General features: G+C 35.6%; 2 protein-coding genes across 5 annotated transcripts in view; both read left to right on the plus strand.

Moving 5' to 3' along the window:
- fer1l4 (fer-1 like family member 4) overlaps positions 1–7,805 on the plus strand; it is a 41,738-nt gene extending 33,933 nt beyond the window's left edge. For 2 of the 3 annotated variants that reach the window (XM_083533894.1, XM_083533895.1), the window contains 13 exons: positions 559–665; positions 759–893; positions 1,056–1,178; positions 1,642–1,769; positions 3,340–3,510; positions 3,717–3,871; positions 4,075–4,256; positions 4,458–4,543; positions 4,841–4,939; positions 5,124–5,365; positions 6,687–6,985; positions 7,118–7,218; positions 7,432–7,805. In XM_083533894.1, coding sequence (XP_083390020.1) covers positions 559–665; positions 759–893; positions 1,056–1,178; positions 1,642–1,769; positions 3,340–3,510; positions 3,717–3,871; positions 4,075–4,256; positions 4,458–4,543; positions 4,841–4,939; positions 5,124–5,365; positions 6,687–6,985; positions 7,118–7,218; positions 7,432–7,612 — 2,009 coding nt within the window. In that variant the 3' untranslated portion in view covers positions 7,613–7,805. Of the gene's footprint in view, positions 1–558; positions 666–758; positions 894–1,055; positions 1,179–1,641; positions 1,770–3,339; positions 3,511–3,716; positions 3,872–4,074; positions 4,257–4,457; positions 4,544–4,840; positions 4,940–5,123; positions 5,366–6,686; positions 6,986–7,117; positions 7,219–7,431 lie in introns of those variants that run through there. The other variant, XR_014532220.1, reaches the window with a different exon arrangement.
- A 1,429-nt stretch (positions 7,806–9,234) lies between these two features.
- unm_sa1614 (un-named sa1614) overlaps positions 9,235–21,688 on the plus strand; it is a 33,871-nt gene continuing 21,417 nt past the window's right edge. The window contains exons 1-8 of one of the 2 annotated variants that reach the window (XM_083534087.1): positions 9,235–9,300; positions 15,256–15,328; positions 15,761–15,906; positions 16,173–16,247; positions 17,493–17,542; positions 18,228–18,357; positions 18,531–18,616; positions 21,192–21,267. In XM_083534087.1, coding sequence (XP_083390213.1) covers positions 9,250–9,300; positions 15,256–15,328; positions 15,761–15,906; positions 16,173–16,247; positions 17,493–17,542; positions 18,228–18,357; positions 18,531–18,616; positions 21,192–21,267 — 687 coding nt within the window. In that variant the 5' untranslated portion in view covers positions 9,235–9,249. Of the gene's footprint in view, positions 9,568–15,255; positions 15,329–15,760; positions 15,907–16,172; positions 16,248–17,492; positions 17,543–18,227; positions 18,358–18,530; positions 18,617–21,191; positions 21,268–21,688 lie in introns of both variants that reach the window. The other variant, XM_083534086.1, reaches the window with a different exon arrangement.

Raw genomic sequence — 21,688 nt, forward strand, 5'->3', positions numbered from 1 at the left:
GAAAAATTGTAGAAAATCTTAGCTTTTCGAAAAAGCTGTGTTCATGTCTGGCACTCTGGCTCCTTGTATACACCTAACCTGTTCCTGCTGGCCTGGCTAATTTCATGTGCCTCAAAATAGAGTCTCCTAAAACCAGAGCTCTTTAAAGATATGGTGGATGCTCACCATATCAGAAATTACGTGCCTTAATGTGGTTGCTAAAGTTTGTGTTTGCAGTTCCGTTGGGAATGGCCTCCACATAATAGGGAATAAAGCGCTCTTCCAAAAGAAAAAAAAGAGAAGAAACAAAGCTGACGGAAAGTAGAGGATACACTTAGTCATGTCCCAGTTAGTTTGGTGTAGTTCTGTGTCTTGTGTTTTTGGTAATTTAGCTTGGTCCTGGGGAATCCTGGGGTATATTTGCATTTCTGTCAGTCATTGTGCTTCTCTCTTTTTTTTTTTTTTATCTTGTACACGATTTCCTAATTTGCAAATGGAGATGTTTCAGCTGTTTTAGTTGTTCACAGCTATTTGAATGAGTATATCTGTGTCTTCTAATTATTTCTTTTTTTTCACCAGAGGGAGGGAACTTAAACATATCTTCTATAGAGGTAGAGGAGGATAATGCAGTGATTGTTGAAATTGAGCCACCCAAGCCAAAGAGAAAGAAAATTGCTACATTAAAGGTTGTCATTCTTTATTGCATGATTTTAGTGCAAATATTGCACAATAATTGTATCAGTTGACATTGAAAACAATGTTCTTTCCCCCTACATTAGTTGTACAAGTTTGAGCTAGAAAATGAATTCAGTCAGTTCATGGACTGGCTACACACCTTTCCGCTCTACAAAGGCAAGTCTAATTGCGATGATGAGGAGGAGGATGGAAGTGACAGAATAATGGGCAAATACAAGGTAATTGACACACAATGCTGTTTATTTAGCAGGGTCTTCACTTTTTCACTCTTTTTTGAAACTTTGAAGCTTCAGTTAACCTAAATTAACCCGAACAATGTAAGATAACCAAAGTATTTGTTTTATGGCAGCCATCAGATAAACAGTTTTGATGTGTTTCAGGGTTCGTTTCTGATCTATCCTATTGCCTTTGAAGATGAAGATGAAGACATTGACTTTCAGATCACTAATGGAATTCCCAAAAATTCCCCAATCAAAATCCTTGTTCGTGTATATGTGGTAAAGGTAAAAATGAGATTAACCTACAATATTTGATTTATGTCTAATTGATGTCAGCTTCCAAAACATAGACTGAGTTGGTGTAACTAGAGGATGGAAACCATTGATAAACATCTGATACAAATGCAATATCATAAATCATAAACATTGATTATTCCTGTGTTTAAGTAATAAGGGAGCTAGAAAATAGCTTACCAGCTAATAATCAACAAGCTTAAACTTTGTTTAAGCAGATGGTCAGATTGTTTGGGTTTTTATATTAGTGAATTATGTCTGATCATGGCATGTATATTGTCCATTTACAATGCTTTAGTTCTTTGTGAGTAATTGTGAGTATATTATATATACTGTATATATGAATTTATAATACTTATTAGTCATTATTTATTATATAATTTTTTTTTTTTTTAATGAAATTAGCAAAGCAAATATTCATGACTCTTCATGATGTTCTTGATGTTGTTTAAAGGCCACAAACTTGGCCCCAACAGATCCAAATGGGAAAGCTGACCCATATGTAGTCGTGAAAATTGGACAGCAGCAGCAAGACTCCAAGGAGCGCTACATTCCCAAACAACTGCACCCTGTGTTCGGAGAGTGAGTGCAGTCTTCACATTTTTTTCCTTAAAAATGTATATATAAGTATTAGTGAAATAACCGAATAACAATATTTTATTGTGCCTTAGCTGAGAGATTGCTACAAACAATATCTCTATGAAATCCATTTCATTACTCAGTTATAACTTCTATCTCAGAAATGTGAGTTATTGTTCAACAGTGGCAATCTTGCAATATCTTAGAATATCCTTTTCACAATGCCGCTACCTATTTCCCAACACCCTTGGTAATACCTTTACATAGACATTACTAAGAAAAAAAAGCTTTATGACAATTGACCAGATCAAGAACAGCCTCCAGGGGGTAGGTGCATCTGTGTCAAAGTCAATTATCAAGCTAGGATTTCACCACAGTATTTACTGTAAGAAAAAATTATGATGACCACATTGATTGTAATGAAGATGTAGTAGCAGCGTAGCAGTGACAAAACACATAAAGTACTTTGGATTCATCGGAGTCAAAAAATACGCAAAACAAATTCTGCCAAAACATGTGTAAATAGGATTTAGCTTTTAAATGTAAATTACATTTACATTTGTGGCATTTGGAAGATGCCCTTATCTAGAGCAACTTACAAATGAGCAGTGGAGGGTTAAGGGCCTTGCTCAAGGGCCCAGCAGTGGCAGCTCGGTGGAGGTGGGATTTGAACCAGTGACCTTCTGATCCAAAGTCCAATCAATGCCTTAACCACTGAGCTAGCAGCGAGTAAAGGAACACATGGCTGGGTGATGCTACTATCGAGCCGGCGTTTAGCAGGTGGTTGTCACCGGTATTTACACCTTTACTGGTGCTGGCCTATTACCATTGGTAAGCCTCAAAAACAGGCTTAGACCAGTTGGAGAGATGGGACAAAGAATGATAGAAAGAGAAATCCAAGGGAAGAAATTTATTTGAGGAAAAGAGTTGGCATGTATTGATGCTAATGGAACTGATTCTCTTGTATTTATTGATTATTTGACAGCAGAATGAATTTAGTGGTCTATAAAGCTATATTATTTTCTTAGATTCAGCCGAAGATTTAATACTTTCTGGACAATTCTTCACAAAAGAGAAGCATAATGACATCATACTTCAATAGCATTGAGGCAAAGAAGTGGAGTGTTCTGCAATAGCCAATTTGATCACCTGATTTCAATTGAGCATGTCTTTCACTTGCTTAAGGAAAGATTCCCCAAAAAACAGTCAAAACAAAAGACAGCTACAGTAAAGGCTTAGTAGAGCATAACCAAAGAAGAAGCTCACTGTAGTGTGTGGTTGTTGACTTTGCAAATACCGAGTTAATGTATTATTATTTTAGTTTGTTGTTTTACTTTTGCCAGTTTTGCAAGTGTAATGTACACTTCCTGGTCACCCAGTTACTTCTCAAGGGTTCTTAAATAGTTAAGGGTTCTTTACTTTATAAAGGTTTGAAGGTTCTCCCAGGGGGACAAGCCAAAAATCTCTTGTTGGTTGTACTGATTGCACTGATGTTAATTTCAAAAAGTTACCAGACCATTGTTTGTGTGTAGGATATTTGTTTTGCATCTTGCATTTTTTTATTTTTCTGTAGAGTGTTTGAGCTGACGGTGTCCTTCCCTCTGGAGACGGAGCTTACGCTGACAGTGTTTGACCATGACTTGGTGGGATCTGATGATGTGATTGGAGAAACACGCATTGACCTGGAGAACCGTTTCTACAGCCGCCACCGAGCTACATGTGGTCTCTCAAAGCGCTATGACAAGTGATAATATATTGTCTATATTCACTGTCTATATACATATACATGTAATTTATAGTCTGTATTCATAAATAGCATAAATAGTACTGTATGTGTAACCTTAAGAATGAATGGTTCTGCTTTCAATTCAGTGAGATACATTTTATTAGAGTTAATTTGTTTGTGCTAAATATAACCTAAATCAGATTATGCATGTCTTGTGATGGTAGGGATGCCTATAATATGTGGCGAGATGCCAAGAAACCATATACCCTTTTGGCTGACCTCTGCCGCAAAAATGGGTTCCCACCCCCTGAGTACAGGGAGTCAGAAGTCAAAGTTCTCAACAAATTATTCAAAATTCCCGACGAGGATTTTCCAGAAGGTCTGTCACTTAATATGTAGATAAATGTTCTGCAAAGAGAAAGTCATGCATAAAAACTGAATCATTACTTTGACATTTACATTGATCAAATGTGATAAATATGCAAGGTTAATTTGAGAATACATTAGTTGTGAAATTAGTGACTAATAATTGTAATTCTATCAAGATTGTTGTTGAGTTTAAAAACATTTCATTTGTTGCAGAGCTGCTGAAGAAGAATAAAAAGACAGAGGAGGACTATGAGGAGATGGACCAGCACAGGGCTTTAAGTGTGCTTCACCGCTGGGAAGAGATGAGAGAGTTTTCTGTGGGAGCTTGTCCTCTAGTGCCTGAGCATGTGGAGGTCCGATCACTGCTCAACCCAGATAAACCAGGCCTGCCCCAGGTTAGACACGAGCATTTATTCAGCGGTTCCTTCACTTTAAATAATAAAATACAAGCTACATTCATTATATATAATAAACTTGAAAATTCAGATAATGGCTTAGGTAGAATAATACTTGTAAGGTCTTTTGATTTGAGGATTTGTAATTTCAGGATGTTGTGTAGTTTAAGAATAAACAGAAGATTTTTGTGTTTGTGGCAGGGCTATGTTCACATGTGGATTGACATGTTTCCTGTAGATGTACCCGCGCCTCCTCCCGTCAACATCAAACCCAGACTCCCCATTAGGTACCCCTTCAGTTAGAGATAATGTGTATATTAAAAAAAGAACTGTTATTAGTATTTGTTGCTAAATTCTGCACATTAATTTATAGTATATTTAGAAAGTATCTATCAAAAAACTTCAATAAACGCATGTAGTATGAAGAATATGAACATGTATTATATTATATTATATTATATTATATTATATTATATTATATTATATTATATTATATTATATTATATTATATTATGTAGTGAATACTATTTGATAAGCTTAGGTAAAAAAAAAACAGAACTCATTTGTCTCTTCTTTCTTTCCAGCTATGAGCTTCGGGTTATTATTTGGAATACCGATGATGTTGTTTTGGATGATGTTAACCCATTTACAGGAGAGCCATCAAGTGACATTTATGTTAAAGGGTCAGTCATAAAATACATTTGAGTGTATTGTATTTAAATATTTCTCTATTTAATAGTGCAATGTACTTAAATGTTGATTTTTGATGGCATACATTTTTTGGCTGTGTGTGTGTGTGTGTGTGTGTGTGTGCGTGCGTGTGTGTGTGTGTGTGCGTGCGTGTGCGTGTGCGCGCACATACACCAGTTGGATTAAGGGACTGGATGATGATAAGCAAGAGACAGATGTGCATTTTAATTCGCTGACAGGAGAAGGCAATTTCAACTGGCGCTTCATCTTCCGCTTTGATTACTTGCCCACAGAGAAGGAAATCATATACAAAAAGAAAGAGTCCATATTTTCACTAGAAGCGTCAGAGTTTCGACAGCCAGCTGTGCTGGTGCTACAGGTTTGGGACTATGACCGTATTGGTTCCAATGACTTTTTGGGTAAGTTGAATGTACAGACATGAAGTAGAACATTTTAAACATAAAATGTTCTCTTCTCTCTAGCTTTAAGACATTGAGCCAGTAGAAATTTGCTTATATGGACAACTGCTGAACAGCTTAATAAATGAAGCCTTTGCCGCACCCATTGTTATGAAAAGGCTTTTGAGTAGGCAGTCACTTATCTGAGTAAAATTTTAAATGATTGTGCTTATACTGCATATGATAATACATTTAGTTTATTAGCTTCCTGCCTACACTTTCTGAATAGGCATTATTATATACTAATAAGCAACCACTCTTCAAATGATTGTCAGTGGTGGAGTGGAGCTTTTACACTAAAGAAAGGGTAAACGGTGACGCCCAAATAAAGTAAAGATTAGATGGGTTACATTTAGTAAATATTCACCTGCTAGGTTTAACTAAAACATGGTCCATGAGGCCAGGTACAAGAACAGTTTTCCTGGCAACTCAGCATACAACTTATTACAGTTTTTTTTTAGATGCTTTGGAACATTTCTTGAATCATTTTTAATATCTGCAAAACAGAAAGTGCATTTCTCAAAACAATTTGTACAAACAGCACCACAAAATGGATTACCGGCAAAAGCCTGTACTTTTCTAAAAATCCAGTTCATCTCTAATAAGCACAGTATCTCACAAAAGTGAATACACCACATCACATTTCAGCAACCATTTTAGTATGTATTCTCAATTAACAATACTATAGAAATGAAACATATATATATATATATATATATATATATATATATATATATATATATATATATATATAAATTAGATTTATTTTAGAGTAGTCAATGTATAGCGGTGTACTCACTTTTGTGAGCTACTGTGTTTGTCATTCAACATATCATTGCCATCGGAATTGATCAAATAGTTTTGAAAAATTTATTTTTATCTGAGAAATGCTCCAAACCAACTGATAAAAACTGTAAAGACAGACATGATCTTATATAGTCCTCTCCAAAGATATCAGAATGGTGACTCAATTTGGGGTTTTTTTGTTTTTTACAAACCTATTGAATGAGTGTGTTAATTACTTTTACATGGTTTCACTTTTGGTCCAATGTATAAAAGAGATATGAAACTAACTTAATATCACTTAATATCTTGAAAAAAAGTTATACACACTGGCGATGAATATGAAATGATAGATCAGAATTTCAGCTGTCATGTCAGTATATTTGAATCTAGAAGTAATAACCAAGTAATAAACATTTTGTTTAAAACCCACCTATTTTTCAAGTGATTAAAATAATTAAAATAAATGTCAGCTTTAAAGCTCTTTATTTGTTTTAAGGATCAATTGAGCTGCGACTGAGTGATATGGTTCGTGCAGCTAAAGCCTCTGAAGTATGTAGTGTGAAGATGGCCAAGGACAAGGCCAGCCCGCGCTTTTCCATCTTCCGCAGCAAGAGAATGAAAGGCTGGTGGCCCCTCATCAAACTAAAGAGTCAAGAGGACATTGAGAGGGAGGAAAGAGATGCTGAACTAGAGAAGAATAAGAAGAAAAAGAAAAAGAAGCAGAGCAAACGCAGCAAGATGAAGCCAGAAGACATACAGTTTGTAGACTGCAGTGGAAACACTTTCCTCTTAACGGTATTAAATGTGCAAGGATATTGTTGTGCTATGTTGAGAATGATTATGATCATTGTTATAAATATTTATATCTTAAGATGTTGGTAAAAGCTCTCTCTTAGTATTTACGATTCACAATTTCTATTTTTCAAGGGCAAAGTTGAGGCTGAATTTAACTTGTTGACTGCTGAAGAAGCTGAGAAGAACCCTGTGGGCAAAGCACGCAAGGAACCAGAACCACTAGACAAACCAAAGTAAGAGATTACAACAAGTATTTATTCAGTCCTACAGCTACAGTGATATAAAGTCTTTAAGATATTAAGTGATATTAAGTTAGGTTCATATTTATAATATTGATTAATTGTACTTATCTGTGTTTGAACAGCTAAGCAACCTGGCACCTTTGGTTTATAAAAGTATAATTTGCGTGACATTATCTATAATTAATTTTACATTTTCTCTTACAGTCGTCCCAAGACATCTTTTAACTGGTTTGTAAACCCAATGAAGACCTTTGTGTTCTTCATCTGGAAGAAGTACAAGAAATACATCATTGCTTTGATTATTCTAGCAATTCTTACACTGTTCCTTTTCCTCATCTTGTATACCCTGCCCACACACATCAGTCAGCTTATTGTAAATGGCTAAGAAGTGTGAGAGAAAACATTTATTGTGACTGATTATTTTTAGAGAAATGGCAATAATAAGAACTTATCTGCCAATGTTAGGCTGCTCAGTCTCATGATCACAAATATTCCTTATAGACTGAATTAATGTATATATTCTCTAATTTACTTCATTGGATTATTGATTGTTGCTTTTATATAACCTGTAATAATAATAATAATAATGGTAAATGTATTTTTTTGTCTGTTCTGAAATATTTTGGTATTTAATTGAACTGTAACTGGGTAACTGTAAACAGCTTGAACAGTGTGAAATTTGAGACTGTTCAGTGTGGACAAAGACACACATACAACATTCACAATAACAGATTTGTCTACATTAAATTGACAACAGTCTGTAACTGCAGCCTACAAATTCATATTCATATGGTCCTTTAAAGCATTTTTGTTAAAACAGCTTTTCAACCCTTTATTACTTGCATCAAATCTCTCTTACCTGTATATAACATACATCAAATAGCTCTTACCTGTATATTACATACATCCAATATCTCTCACCTCTATATTACTTACATCAAATATCTCTCACCTCTATATTACTTACATCAAATATCTCTCACCTCTATATTACTTACATCAAATATCTCTCACCTCTATATTACTTACATCAAATATCTCTCACCTCTATATTACTTACATCAAATATCTCTCACCTCTATATTACTTACATCAAATATCTCTCACCTCTATATTACTTACATCAAATATCTCTCACCTCTATATTACTTACATCAAATATCTCTCACCTCTATATTACTTACATCAAATATCTCTCACCTCTATATTACTTACATCAAATATCTCTCACCTCTATATTACTTACATCAAATATCTCTCACCTCTATATTACTTACATCAAATATCTCTCACCTCTATATTACTTACATCAAATATCTCTCACCTCTATATTACCTACATCAAATATCTTTTACCTCTATATTACTTACATCAACTAAGGTCTCATATATTACATACGAGAAAAGCAAAGAACAGAAAGGTGTTGCAATGGCCCAATCAAAGTCCAGACCTTAACCCAACTGAAATGCTGTGGCTGGACCTTAAGAGAGCTGTGCATAAACAAATGCCTGCAAATCGCAATGATCTGAAGGCACATTTAAAAAAAGAAAAGAATAAAGAATGAGCTAAAAACCCTCCACTATGACAGAGACTGATAATGTCATACAGAACGCACTTACTTTAAGTTATTGCTGTAAAGGTGGTTCTACAAGCTATTGAGCCATATGGTATTTTTGTAAAAATAAAAAATGACGTGTAATATATCACGTGCTGCCCATCTTAGGTTGTATTTATCTAATTCTAAGACATCCTAAGGAGCATTATATTTATGTCCTGATACGTAAAGCTACAGAATTAAAAGAGGGTGTACTGTTTTTTTCACACGACTGTATTAACTACATATTAACTTTTACACTTTTTTGCGGTGTAGACCTCAATTAAATTTATTTCCGGCCACCTAATAAACCGATTTCTGCATTGTAATAGACTCTTCAGTTATATGAAAGGCGTTAATCTACGGAGCATGCGCACTGGCAACTTACTGAGCGAACATCATTGTCCTCTATATACCCGGCGCTCATCATGTTCAGGCTGCAAAGAGGAAAAACACTTCTGCGCTTCACTCTACTCTTTGTATGTATTGTGCTTTACTGTAGCCTGACACACATACAGACATACCTTTTGCTCAGTTTTTAATGGGTACAGATTAAAACCGTTTTTTAGCTTTATTTTATAATTTTTTATTATAATTTCCTTTTTTTTTCTTCTAATAAAATGCCTGAGTTCATATCAGTGGAGGAGTTCATTTCGGAGACTTTAGAGGACTATAGTTCTCCAACAACCTCTTCCTTCATCACCAAAATGACAAGTTGCCGGAATTCTGTTAATAATATTGAAGAGGTAGGCTGTCATTAGTCCTTTTTTACTCCTCACTGTATAGGAGACATCTCAAAAAATAGAAATCCAGCGCTACTTTGACAGCTGTGTGTAGAGAGACGAAGAGGATTTACGGTATCTGCTCTTGCGGGATTTGTCTGTGCTGGTTTGGTCCTGGTTTGTCTGAAGTATATATAATATAATGTGCGGGTTTGTGATATATTACTTCGTTGCCGCTTTGTTTTCGTTTTTACCACAAACTAAGAGGAAGATGATGAGAAGTGGAAACGCGCTCCTGTTTATTCTAACCCGGCTTCTGTTCCGCTTTAAGCAGCTTCAGGCTCTTTGTCCACTTTGTCTTTTGGTTTGTGTGGGTATAATGTCTAGCCATGCCTCGCGTATTTCTTTGTGATGTTCATGATCAGCCTTTACCAAAAGCGCCTATATCGAATAAGGATAGTTGGGATGTATAAATGGGAAGTGTGCATGGCCTTTGTTAACAGCTGTGGATTTTCTCTTGTTCGATGTTTCGTTACTCCACTAATACAGAGATCTGCTCAACCGAAACGCTCATGTTATCCTACCGACCATCTTTATTTCTCTTACAAATTCATCACCTTTAACATCTGGTACAATTTATGTAACTTTGAAACCATGTCTTACATATTTGATTTTATTATGGAACCTCAGCATAAACACAAGCATTCTCCCCATTTTCCGCTTTTATTCACCATTATTATTATTATTTTTATGTCATACAAATCCTGATCATTTCCTCTGTTATACTGAAACTATAGGCAAAATATTCATTTCTATAATCTATGTTCATATCCTATATGTATTTGCTTCTTATCTTATTCTGCGTATATAATCTATCTTGCATATTATGTGTGCCATGCACCTTATATGCACTATACAAATATGGATTAATCCACTGAACAATTTTGCCCAATACAAAGGGAAATGGTTAATGCAATCCTCAACACTCCTTGTATGGATATTGTGTCATTTTTGCACCAGATTGCAAACATGCATTCAATGCCATACCCAGCACAATAAGGATGGTGACTTCCTCTAATTCTAGCAGGCATGTTATATCTTCATGTAACCATGGTGATGACCTAGGCTGTGAAAAGCAATATGAACTGAACAGTGTAGCACATTACATGCTTGATGGTTTGAGCATCATCTGAGATGACCAATCCCACTTGCACTAGTGAACTGTGCACATTTATAGCCTCAGGGGTTTGATGGTACACAGAGCATGCTTGGTTAGAAAATCTTTAATTTTATATTGATTGCAGAACAGCAGCTTTTGTGCATGTCTTAACGCTAATCATTATCAAAGTCACCTCTAATCTCAGATCAAATAAGGAAAGTTTATTAGATAAGTAGAAACTTAAATTAAAATTAATTAGCACTCCCTCAGTTAAGGATACATTTATGAAGCATGAGTTAAATATTGGCAGCCCGTTGTAATTATATAATTTACTTCAAAAGTATATTGTAAAAAATCTTTGTTTAAGTCAATACCTAAAGGCTTCAGTGAGTAATACAAAGGGAAAATGGATTATGGTAAGGAGCACATGTCATAATCAGCTGTGGAGAGACAAATCTGCCTATAGATCATTTAAACTGAAATACAAATAATTTACTAAGTTGTTATTTGTATAATTTACAGTAATATTGTGCAGGGGATGCTTGTTCTTGTATGGTGCTTCTTCTTGCATGGTGCTTTGTGTAACTTTCTTCATTGGCAATTAGCAAAGGAGTTGAGAGCAGGAGAAAATGTGACATAATTGGACAGTTAAATGCACATTACACACAACATATACCACTTTTTAGAATACATAGAACATTTTATTTCATGGCTTGCTTTTACTATAAGACCAGCTTGATCTAGTTGTACTGCAGCACAGTAGATCAGAATTATATCACCAATACCACTACTGTGAGACTAATGAACAATCTTGTGTATGCATTTTATTAATTAATTTATTTTTGTCTGACACCACTTAGTATTATCACAGGCACACAACATAGACTATTATAATTATGCACTTCCCCTCTCAAATGGAAATCCCCCAGGCTGTACTGGTGAGTTGCTCTCTCCTTCTGCTACAGTAGACAGGCTCACTGTAGTTTAGGAAAATCTTAAAACTCTTCTGTATACCTAAATGTTGATTTCTCTGCTGTCTGCGACAAACTCCTCAGTAGACAAAAAATTTTTTTTGTGATTCAATAAACCATTTAATCTCTGGGCCAGTTGGTCCCAGTTTTATAAAAAATCCTGATAAATATGTGGCACAGATGGCAAATGCTTGAATTATAACATACCACTGATCATGCAGTCACCTCTGGATTTACATGTAGAACCCTTTATTCAATGTTTTTGTTTATGTAATGAAAGAGTACATTATGCTATTTTTTCACATTTTGCAATCTTTCAACATACACAATTTATTTAGGCTTAATCATGATGTAATTTAGTATAATACACAGCTTCTGCTGTTTCAGAAAAGGTAATATTTTTAATGGCTATTACTAGTAATGCTTCTGTTCATAAAAAAGAAAAACAGATTATATATACATCTAATAACATTTAAAATTGGATTAGGGAACCAAGCCCGGCATGAATGCTTATTGAAATTATTGGGCTTAATGCAAACAAATGTCCCACTAAAAGATAGACCTCCTGTTATGTCATGAGGAACAGAAGATTTAACTGTGCTGAGTCTGCTATTCTCTCTCACCACTGTGCATGGTCAGGGAAAGTCTGGAATCAGATATGAATAAAAACATGCTTCTGTGTAATATCTTTTTACATGGTATCCTGTCAGGTCATGGTATCCAATGAGGAATCAGTGTATACATACATATACCAACATTTAAAGCCTACTGGCTAATTATAATACACAAAAGGGCTTTTCACACTGCGCTTAAGCCCAAGTTGTCGTCGTTCAAAACCCCATTTTGTAAGTTCAGGTAGAGGAATGGTTGCGACTAGTAATCTAGAAACTGTGGTTAGGAAACCTTGTACTACATTTATAAACATGTACAGTGTGAAACAATGTAGTCATGGTTGTTGACACTGTAAATATGCGATTCTAGAACAATGTTAAATGTGATACAAGAAAACCCAGGATTCTGTTTATCCTGTTTAATATAACTACAGTTAACTAAGTCTGAAAATTGCCTAATGGTCTTAATTAATTTTTAATACACATGAAGCTACAAAAACTGGCATAGGAATATTTCTTCATCTTTGTACACTTTCATATGGAAATGAGACAAATCCAACCTCCACACCTCCCTTCTGTACACTGTTAGTGTTTCAGTATACTTTACTATTCAGTATACTATACCGAAAAAGGTATTATTTTATTTAATGTTTTGTATGTTAAATTATCATTAATATAGGGTAGTTGGATAATTTAAAGATTCATTGATTTTCTAAAAGTTTTGAGCAAATAAAGCACTTTCTGGTTTTCTTAGAAAACCAAAATAAACACAGTTACCACTTACATTCCTTAAGCTCCACCAGACAGTGATCGTAGACCATGAACACTATAGAAACAGTAGCAAATTCAAGTTTATTCAAGTATATATAGTGTCAGCTGGGTTTGTGTCAGTCATGTGTTCTTCTACAGTGTGGAATCTCTTATTTAACTAACATCCCTTAACCTTTACCTACATATTTTAATCCAAAGCTTCTGATTCTGAGAATTCCTTCTTATTTATTCATGTTGACAATTTAAAGCTCATTCAGACATAAGGTTTAACAGCTTCTAAAAATAAATTTTCTATGAAATCCAGGATTTTATAAGACATTTAATAGTTTTAAGTTTATTTTCTTGTAGTGGTGCAGTGTTAAAGCCTTAAATGTGCCTTGTGTATTTCCAAGGTGTGAACAAGTTTTTTTCTCACAGTCAATAAAACACAGACCTGATAGTGTAAATGTTTGAAATGAACAGTGGGAAGACTTTTTTTACTCTGATCCATTTGGTGTTCCGCTCCTTTAAAGCCAACAAAAATGCAAAAACACGTAATTAGGAACCAGAAACCAAATAAAGACAAGCGGAGCACAACATATTAAATGTACAGCACAGTGTGGGTTAGTTTTCTTTAATGAACAACAGGAACAGAATCCGGATAAGACACACTGCATAATTTAAAAAAAACAAATTACTGTTAACTGACTGCACTACATGGAACATCAGCATAGACGGCTAGACTATACAGTATACGTAAGTAAACAGAAAATCTGGAAAAACAGCCCTCACTAGTTTCTTCCACTCAAATAAAGCTTCTTCTTTCTAAAACCCAGCACTTCTCCTTTAGATACTGTTTTCTTCATTACCTATGCATATTGATCTCAGATAGCCCAATAACCGAAAAAAATGACTAGAATAATCCTAAACATTTAAGTAAGTCAAATGACAGACAGAGCTCTGCAGATCATGCTGTTTATACAGAGCAAATGAATGGCAGGGGAAGATAATTGCAAGCGGAAATTATATTCTCAGTGTATCAGTATCTGAAGTTACAGCATAAAGGGTGTTCATGGTTGATGGCTGTAAATAATAAGGTGCCAGTTGTGTTCTTGGTAGGATGCACTTAAAATGGATTGTATGCTGCTTGCAATGATGTCATATTAGTAGAGTGTATCACACTGTTTTGGACAAAGCAGTCTGTGCTGTCAAACATTTATAATTATGTTAAAACATTTATGTTATCTCTTGTTTAAACAGTCCGCTTCTGACAACATGTATTTATCATCCACTTAGTAAAACTACTGGCTTAAAAGAATGTTTCCTGCATCCTCCCCGTCAATTACAGCAAATGATGTGCTTTAGAAACTAAATCAGGCTCTAATGTTGTGAATCTAAACATTTTGGATTATGCCCCACACATAATAACAGTGGTGGTAGTCTCAGTTGTTTTCTTTAATGGTTCTATCATTTCCGCCTTGTATTCTTATTTTATGCTCCAATTACTTTTGTGCATACATCAATGCACTGCATAGCATCTGTTAGTTGTAGCAAACATTATTTTGCTTCACAAATGTTACAACATGGATATGTACTCATCATTACCCTTAGGAAGGCATGATTTTTTTTGCAACTTGCTTGAATTGCTAAAACAGGAAATGTTTCTGCATAGCTTTGTTCCAGGTTTGTTATTCATTAGGCAGAAGACTCACTACAACATTTACACTAAGTGCTATGGAAGCCATTATATGCAATATGTAGATATAGTGAGCAGGAGCTAAAATGTAAATTAGGCAAAAATACTTTTGTCTGCAAGGTGTTTACGTTCATAAAGCTTAAACAAATGATCCTGTAACCCCCTTCTAATGCGCTCTGTATGAAGCTCAAACTGAGGTTTAAAATCCAGTTTATGGTGGTGGAAATGGTTTAACACATATTTGTTCCTGTGTTCCTAACTTAATTCTTTGACATATATATAGCTTGCCTGTTATGTTTGACAAAAGCATCTCAAATATAATTGTGTATCTTGGTGGTCTGTACATCTAAAACCTGCAATCTGTTGTATAAAAAATGTATTCCAGTACAGTAAGGTGTGCGAGTGTTTGTGTGTTTGTTTTATAGGTTTTGAGATATGTATTAATGTGCTATTAGATGATGAACACTGAATATTAAAGCTAATATCGAACCAGTTTATTTAAGTAAAACTGCATTTGTTTTTTAGGCTTTGGACTGTGACCGTATAGTATTGCAGAAAATGAAGAAAGCTTCCAAAGCCAAGCATGCCTCTGGTCTAGGTAATACTGCCACTCAACCATATTGACATTTAACCACTCAGTTAATCTTTTATTTTAAATAGCTATACTGTATATACACAACAAGCATTGTCTCCAAGCAGGAAGCAGTGGACAAACCACAGTCATCAAAATACTGGGACACACCCATCGTTTCAGATAGGAATTTGGTGATTTAGAAAGAATTTCACTACTGCCTACAGTATATCTCTGATAATTCTATGCTATTCATAGACAAAGTTATATTAACAGGTTTTCACAGTATTCTGCCTGATTCTGCACTACAGTATGACTGATTCTCAATAACTGACTGGTGTTTCCTACTAACATTTAATTAACTAGGATCATTTTAGGTTAATGAGTAGTGACACTGCATGTAGGTTACATCTTTAAAGACAGTTGGGATATTTTAAATCATATTTCCTTTCCTGCAAGACCACATCTCACATTTGGAGCTGTATATCAACTCAATGGAGAAGCTAGCTGTCAATTTTCGCAACAGTGGAGAGCAGGAAGTGGCCTCTGCCTTTAACAAGTTTGCTGAATTCTCCAAAGAGCTGCTGACACCAATGAAGAACTTGGTGAGTCACTGAGGGAGAAAACACCCTCTAGCTAGTGCTGTGCCCATTTTCATGTTAGTTATGGCATGAATTCAAATGAATTAGATAAATGTCAAATTTTATAACCTCAAACTATGAAGATCTCAGTTCACAGGTTTAGTTTTTATTTCTATAAAAGAACATTCTTAAATAATCTTTGCTTCATGTAAGACTTTCCTTGCTTGACTAAGACTTGTGTTGCAATGATTCTTTACAGCTTATCGTTTTCTTTTTTTTTTCTCTTACAGTTAAAAAGCATGCTCCACAATATCAACTTCTTCCTGGACTCTTTGGTGAAAGGGGATTTAAAAGAGGTCAAAGGTGTAAGTTTAAAAAGTCAAATCTAGTGGGTTTGAAAACTACAGTATATCTTTCAGAATTTCTACTTTATGCTTTGTATTTTGTACCTAGCACCAAGAATGAAATATTTTCATATATCCACAGATATCTTCAAATAGCCCAGATTCTGGTTGAAAATTAATCTATATAAAGTACATTGACAGGAAATAGATCAGCATTAATATGTTTTTCCCCTTATAAATGTATAAAGTAGTTTGATATTTTACATGGATACTGATATTTGACACGAATTCCACCTATACACAGCATTGCTATTTCTTTCAAAATGCATGTGTTTATGGCTTTATATTATACACGTACGACGGACAACCTCAAAATCCCCAGAATTTGAGTGTGGTGTGTGCAGATTTTGCAGCTAGATAGATATGTTTACAGTCTTTTGAGTCTCCCAAGTAGTGTAATACGTTTTTTCTAAGGTTGTGCAAGTGAATTTGGCAATTTTGTACTTCAGTATTTAGTTTTTTAATAAACTGTGTTGCCAAACAAGAAGTTTTTAAACAGAAGCATTGTGGTTATCATTTTGCCTGCCCATTATTTGAAAGATGTTTTCTATGTGTTAAACAAATAAAAAATAAGGCTGTAGGGGAAAAAGATCTGTTGTGTGTGTGTGTGTGTGTGTGTGTGTGTGTGTGTGTGTGTGTGTGTGTGTGTGTGTGGTGGTTTTTTCATTAAGCTTTCATGTAGACACCTAAGCACTGAAACACTTCAAATTTGTTGATGTCAAAAACTTGATCATAGTTGTCTTCATGTGCAACTTGACCTGACTTGATTGTTTTGGAGACGTAGTGGTCTTGAAAACCTTGCTCTAGCATAGCCAATTGTACACAAATTTTTTGTTCTTTAACATCTGCTTTGGAAAGAACAAAAATTGCCAAATTTACATACAAAATCTAAGAACAAATCAACAGAAATACCACGACCTCCACAAGGCACAGAATGATGCCATTTGGAAGAATGGCTAAGCAGACTGTATTCTGTATTCTACAGTGGCAAAACAGTGTGTATGTGCCACATTCAAATTCAATCTTCAAACTATCTGGTGCTACCAAGAAGAGGATACGTTTCCTTTATATCTGGTTCCTCTGAAGGTTTCTTTCTTATGTCATGCCTCATGTGTTCATTATTTATATAAAATTAAATCTACATCTAGATTTCTTTAAAGCTGATTTGTGTTAGAGTCTGTAATTAAAATCAGGATTTTCCCTCAGGATCTGAAGAAGCCATTTGACAAGGCATGGAGGGATTATGAGAGTAAATTGTAAGTGCTCATTGCTCTGTTGTAGTTGATTGTAAGATTTTGTGATACTGCAATGCAATATTGCTGTAATGTTTTTACTGGAAAATCACATATTAAAAATAGTATTTTTGGAATATACTGTAGTTTGTCACATAGCAACTGCAACCATGAGGGCTAGATTCACAACAATAATGACCAAATACAAGCCTTTTAGTGACCATTTTTATGGGCAACTGTTGCCAGTTAAGCAGGTTAAGTATGTACATGCAAATTAACACAGTGTTTCATCAACATACTGTATATGGCATTTACAATATAACTGTTTTGTGCAAGTCTTTCTGTCAGCAATGTCCTATTCCGTAAAACGGCTAAAAATTGTAAAGAGTTTTTGTATTTGTTGTTGCCCAGGACATAAATACCTATTGTTTATTCTTGTGATAGTAAATGCTACTTTAATATTATTTGCAAAAAATGATGACAGATTTGGCAGGATGTTTTTTAATGTCACAAAACCTTTATATTCATAACTGAGGTTTGTAGTAGGCTATAGTGTAATAATTATTCAACTTTCAGAATTTTTCTAACCATTACCACATAAAACCATCATTTTTCTCACTACAGTAATAATAATATATAATATATAATATTTTACATACACATGCTGACATACACAGTGGATTTAGACATATGCCCTGTGTCAATAAAGCAATAAGATAGAGAAGGAGAAGAGGGAGCTGGCGAAACAGTACGGCATGGTGAGGACAGAGGTGAGTGGTGGAGAGATTGCAGAGGAGCTAGAGAAGGAACGAAGAATGTTTCAACTACAGATGTGTGAGGTGAGCATTTAGTTCGAAAAGTGTTATGTCTCTGCTGATATATAAATAACAAAATTTGCTGTCTCTCACATTTGTGTAATTTTAAATTGAGAAAGAATTTTTGTGGCAAACATTGTTGTCTAATATATACCTCTACAACTTATTCTATTTCATTCTCTTGTCCTCTTACACAGTACCTCATTAAAGTGAATGAAATTAAGACGAAGAAAGGTGTGGACCTGCTTCAAAACCTCATTAAGCACTACTACTCCCAGGGCAAGTAAGGGTGATGTTTAATAAAAGGCCATGGGCACTGGCTTCATCAGGCAATTACATAAGCTCGACAGTTCCTGCTAATTTCTGAAACAGCACAAAAACAGCACAAAAACACTTTTTTGTTTTATTCATATTGTACAAATCACTGCTACAAATAAAACAGCTGAGTGAAAATAACTGGTGTAATTAATTGCTTTTAACAGCTACTATAACTAGTGTATCTAATCTAATAATTAACTAGGACAGATTTAATCCATAATTGTTCATTCAATATATTGCCATTTATGAGTATTAATTGCATTTTCTATTTTGCAAATGTGAGCATGGGACAAAGAAATAGTCACTGGAGCTGTTAAAACAATATGATTAACTGGACCTGGTAATTTTTGGTCAAGTGTGATAGTAGAGCCCAAGTTTTTCTGTAGTATCACTAAACCCCAGTCCACCATTGTCCAAATTGTACCAAACCTAGGGTAATGTGAGAAAACATCCTTAGGGAAAAGAGGCAGCACTGCAGAGCTAATATCCAAGCCACAAACTACCTAAAAAACAAAGATTAATTGCATGGCAATATTATAGATATACAGTGAGGAAAATAAGTATTTGAACACCCTGCTATTTTGCAAGTTCTCCCACTTAGAAATCATGGAGGGGTCTGAAATTGTCATCGTAGGTGCATGTCCACTGTGAGAGACATAATCTAAAAAAAAAAAAATCCAGAAATCACAATGTATGATTTTTTAACTATTTATTTGTATGATACAGCTGCAAATAAGTATTTGAACACCTGTCTATCAGCTAGAATTCTGACCCTCAAAGACCTGTTAGTCTGCCTTTAAAATTTCCACCTCCACTACATTTATTATCCTAAATTAGATGCACCTGCTTGAGGTCGTCAGCTGCATAAAGACACCTGTCCACCCCATACAATTAGTACGAATCCAACTACTAACATGGCCAAGACCAAAGAGCTGTCCAAAGACACTAGAGACAAAATTGTACACCTCCACAAGGCTGGAAAGGGCTACGGGGAAATTGCCAAGCAGCTTGGTGAACAAAGGTCCACTGTTGGAGCAATCATTAGAAAATGGAAGAAGCTAAACATGACTGTCAATCTCCCTCGGACTGGGGCTCCATGCAAGATCTCACCTCGTGGGGTCTCAATGATCCTAAGGAAGGTGAGAAATCAGCCCAGAACTACAAGGGAGGAGCTGGTCAATGACCTGAAAAGAGCTGGGACCACCGTTTCCAAGGTTACTTTTGGTAATACACTAAGACGTCATGGTTTGAAATCATGCATGGCACGGAAGGTTCCCCTGCTTAAACCAGCACATGTCCAGGCACGTCTTAAGTTTGCCAATGACCATTTGGATGATCCAGAGGAGTCATGGGAGAAAGTCATGTGGTCAGATGAGACCAAAATAGAACTTTTGGGTCATAATTCCACTAAACGTGTTTGGAGGAAGAAGAATGATGAGTACCACCCCAAGAACACCATCCCTACTGTGAAGCATGGGGGTGGTAGCATTATGCCTTGGGGGTGTTTTTCTGCACATGGGACAGAGCGACTGCACTGTATTAAGGAGAGGATGACCGGGGCCATGTATTGCGAGATTTTGGGGAACAACCTCCTTCCCTTAGTTAGAGCATTGAAGATGGGTCGAAGCTGGGTCTTTCAACATGACAATGACCCGAAGCACACAGCCAGGATAACCAAGGAGTGGCTCTGTAAGAAGCATATCAAGGTTCTGGCGTGGCCTAGCCAGTCTCCAGACCTAAACCCAATAGAGAATCTTTGGAGGGAGCTCAAACTCCGTGTTTCTCAGCGACAGGCCAGAAACCTGACTGATTTAGAGAAGATCTGTGTGGAGGAGTGGGCCTAAATCCCTCCTGCATTGTGTGTAAACCTGGTGAAAAACTACAGGAAACATTTAACCTCTGTAATTGCAAACAAAGGCTACTGTACCAAATATTAACATTGACTTTCTCAGGTGTTCAAATACTTATTTGCAGCTGTATCATACAAATAAATAGTTAAAAAATCATACATTGTGATTTCTGGATATTTTTTTTTTAGATTATGTCTCTCACAGTGGACATGCACCTACGATGACAATTTCAGACCCCTCCATGATTTCTAAATGGGAGAACTTGCAAAATAGCAGGGTGTTCAAATACTTATTTTCCTCACTGTAAATCACAGGAACAATTACAAGATAACAAATGATGCCAATTAAAATTTACAAAGCTTTTCCACACAAAAAACAGCTAACAAAATACAGGAAAACTAACCAAAAACATGTTGAATTGGAACTGAATTTCAATTGCATTTTAGTTTTTGTGCTGTCAGAAATCTTTGGATTGTTGTGTGTGGAATGATTGATAATACATGAATTTATGTATTCCTGTGTTGTTTTTCTATTGTCTTTATTCAAGACCATGTTTCATTGTATGATAATTTTGTAAATAAGGACAGGAAAATTTGGAAAATGGTGGGTGGAAGATGAGGGAGGATGTGGTCAGGTGGGTTGTAAGTGAGAGATGGTGCTGATGGTAATTACATTGGTTTCCTTTCTCAGTTTCTTTCAGGAGGGCTTGGCTGTCACAGAGAACCTGAAGCAGTACATTGACACTCTCTCTGGAAAACTCAGCTCTGTGAGTGCATGTTCACATTACTCAAAAAATGTTGAAGGAGAAGACCTACAATCTGTCACCCAGTTAAAAATATTAGAACCCAGGTGCAATATTCACTCTAATTTCAATCCGCTAATCAACATCAGGTGGCGGTAATTATTGTTTGTGTGTGTGTGTGTGTGTGTGTGTGTGTGTGTGTGTGTGTGTGTGTGTGTGTGTGTGTGTGTGTGTGTGTGTGTGTGTGTGTGAGAGAGAGAGAGAGAGAGAGAGAGAGAGAGAGAGAGAGAGAGAGAGAGAGAGAGAGTGAGTGAGTGAGTGAATGACTAGATAAAAGAGAGAGAGAGAGCTAGAGAGAGAGAGAGAGAGAGAGGCTGAGCGCAGGTCAGGTTATCAACATTCAGAGGACATCTCATTCTGCAGCTGCCACTAGCAATAAGACTCC

Source organism: Silurus aristotelis (genome assembly GCF_946808225.1).
Source record: "Silurus aristotelis genome assembly, chromosome: 28".
Lineage (NCBI taxonomy): Eukaryota > Metazoa > Chordata > Actinopteri > Siluriformes > Siluridae > Silurus > Silurus aristotelis.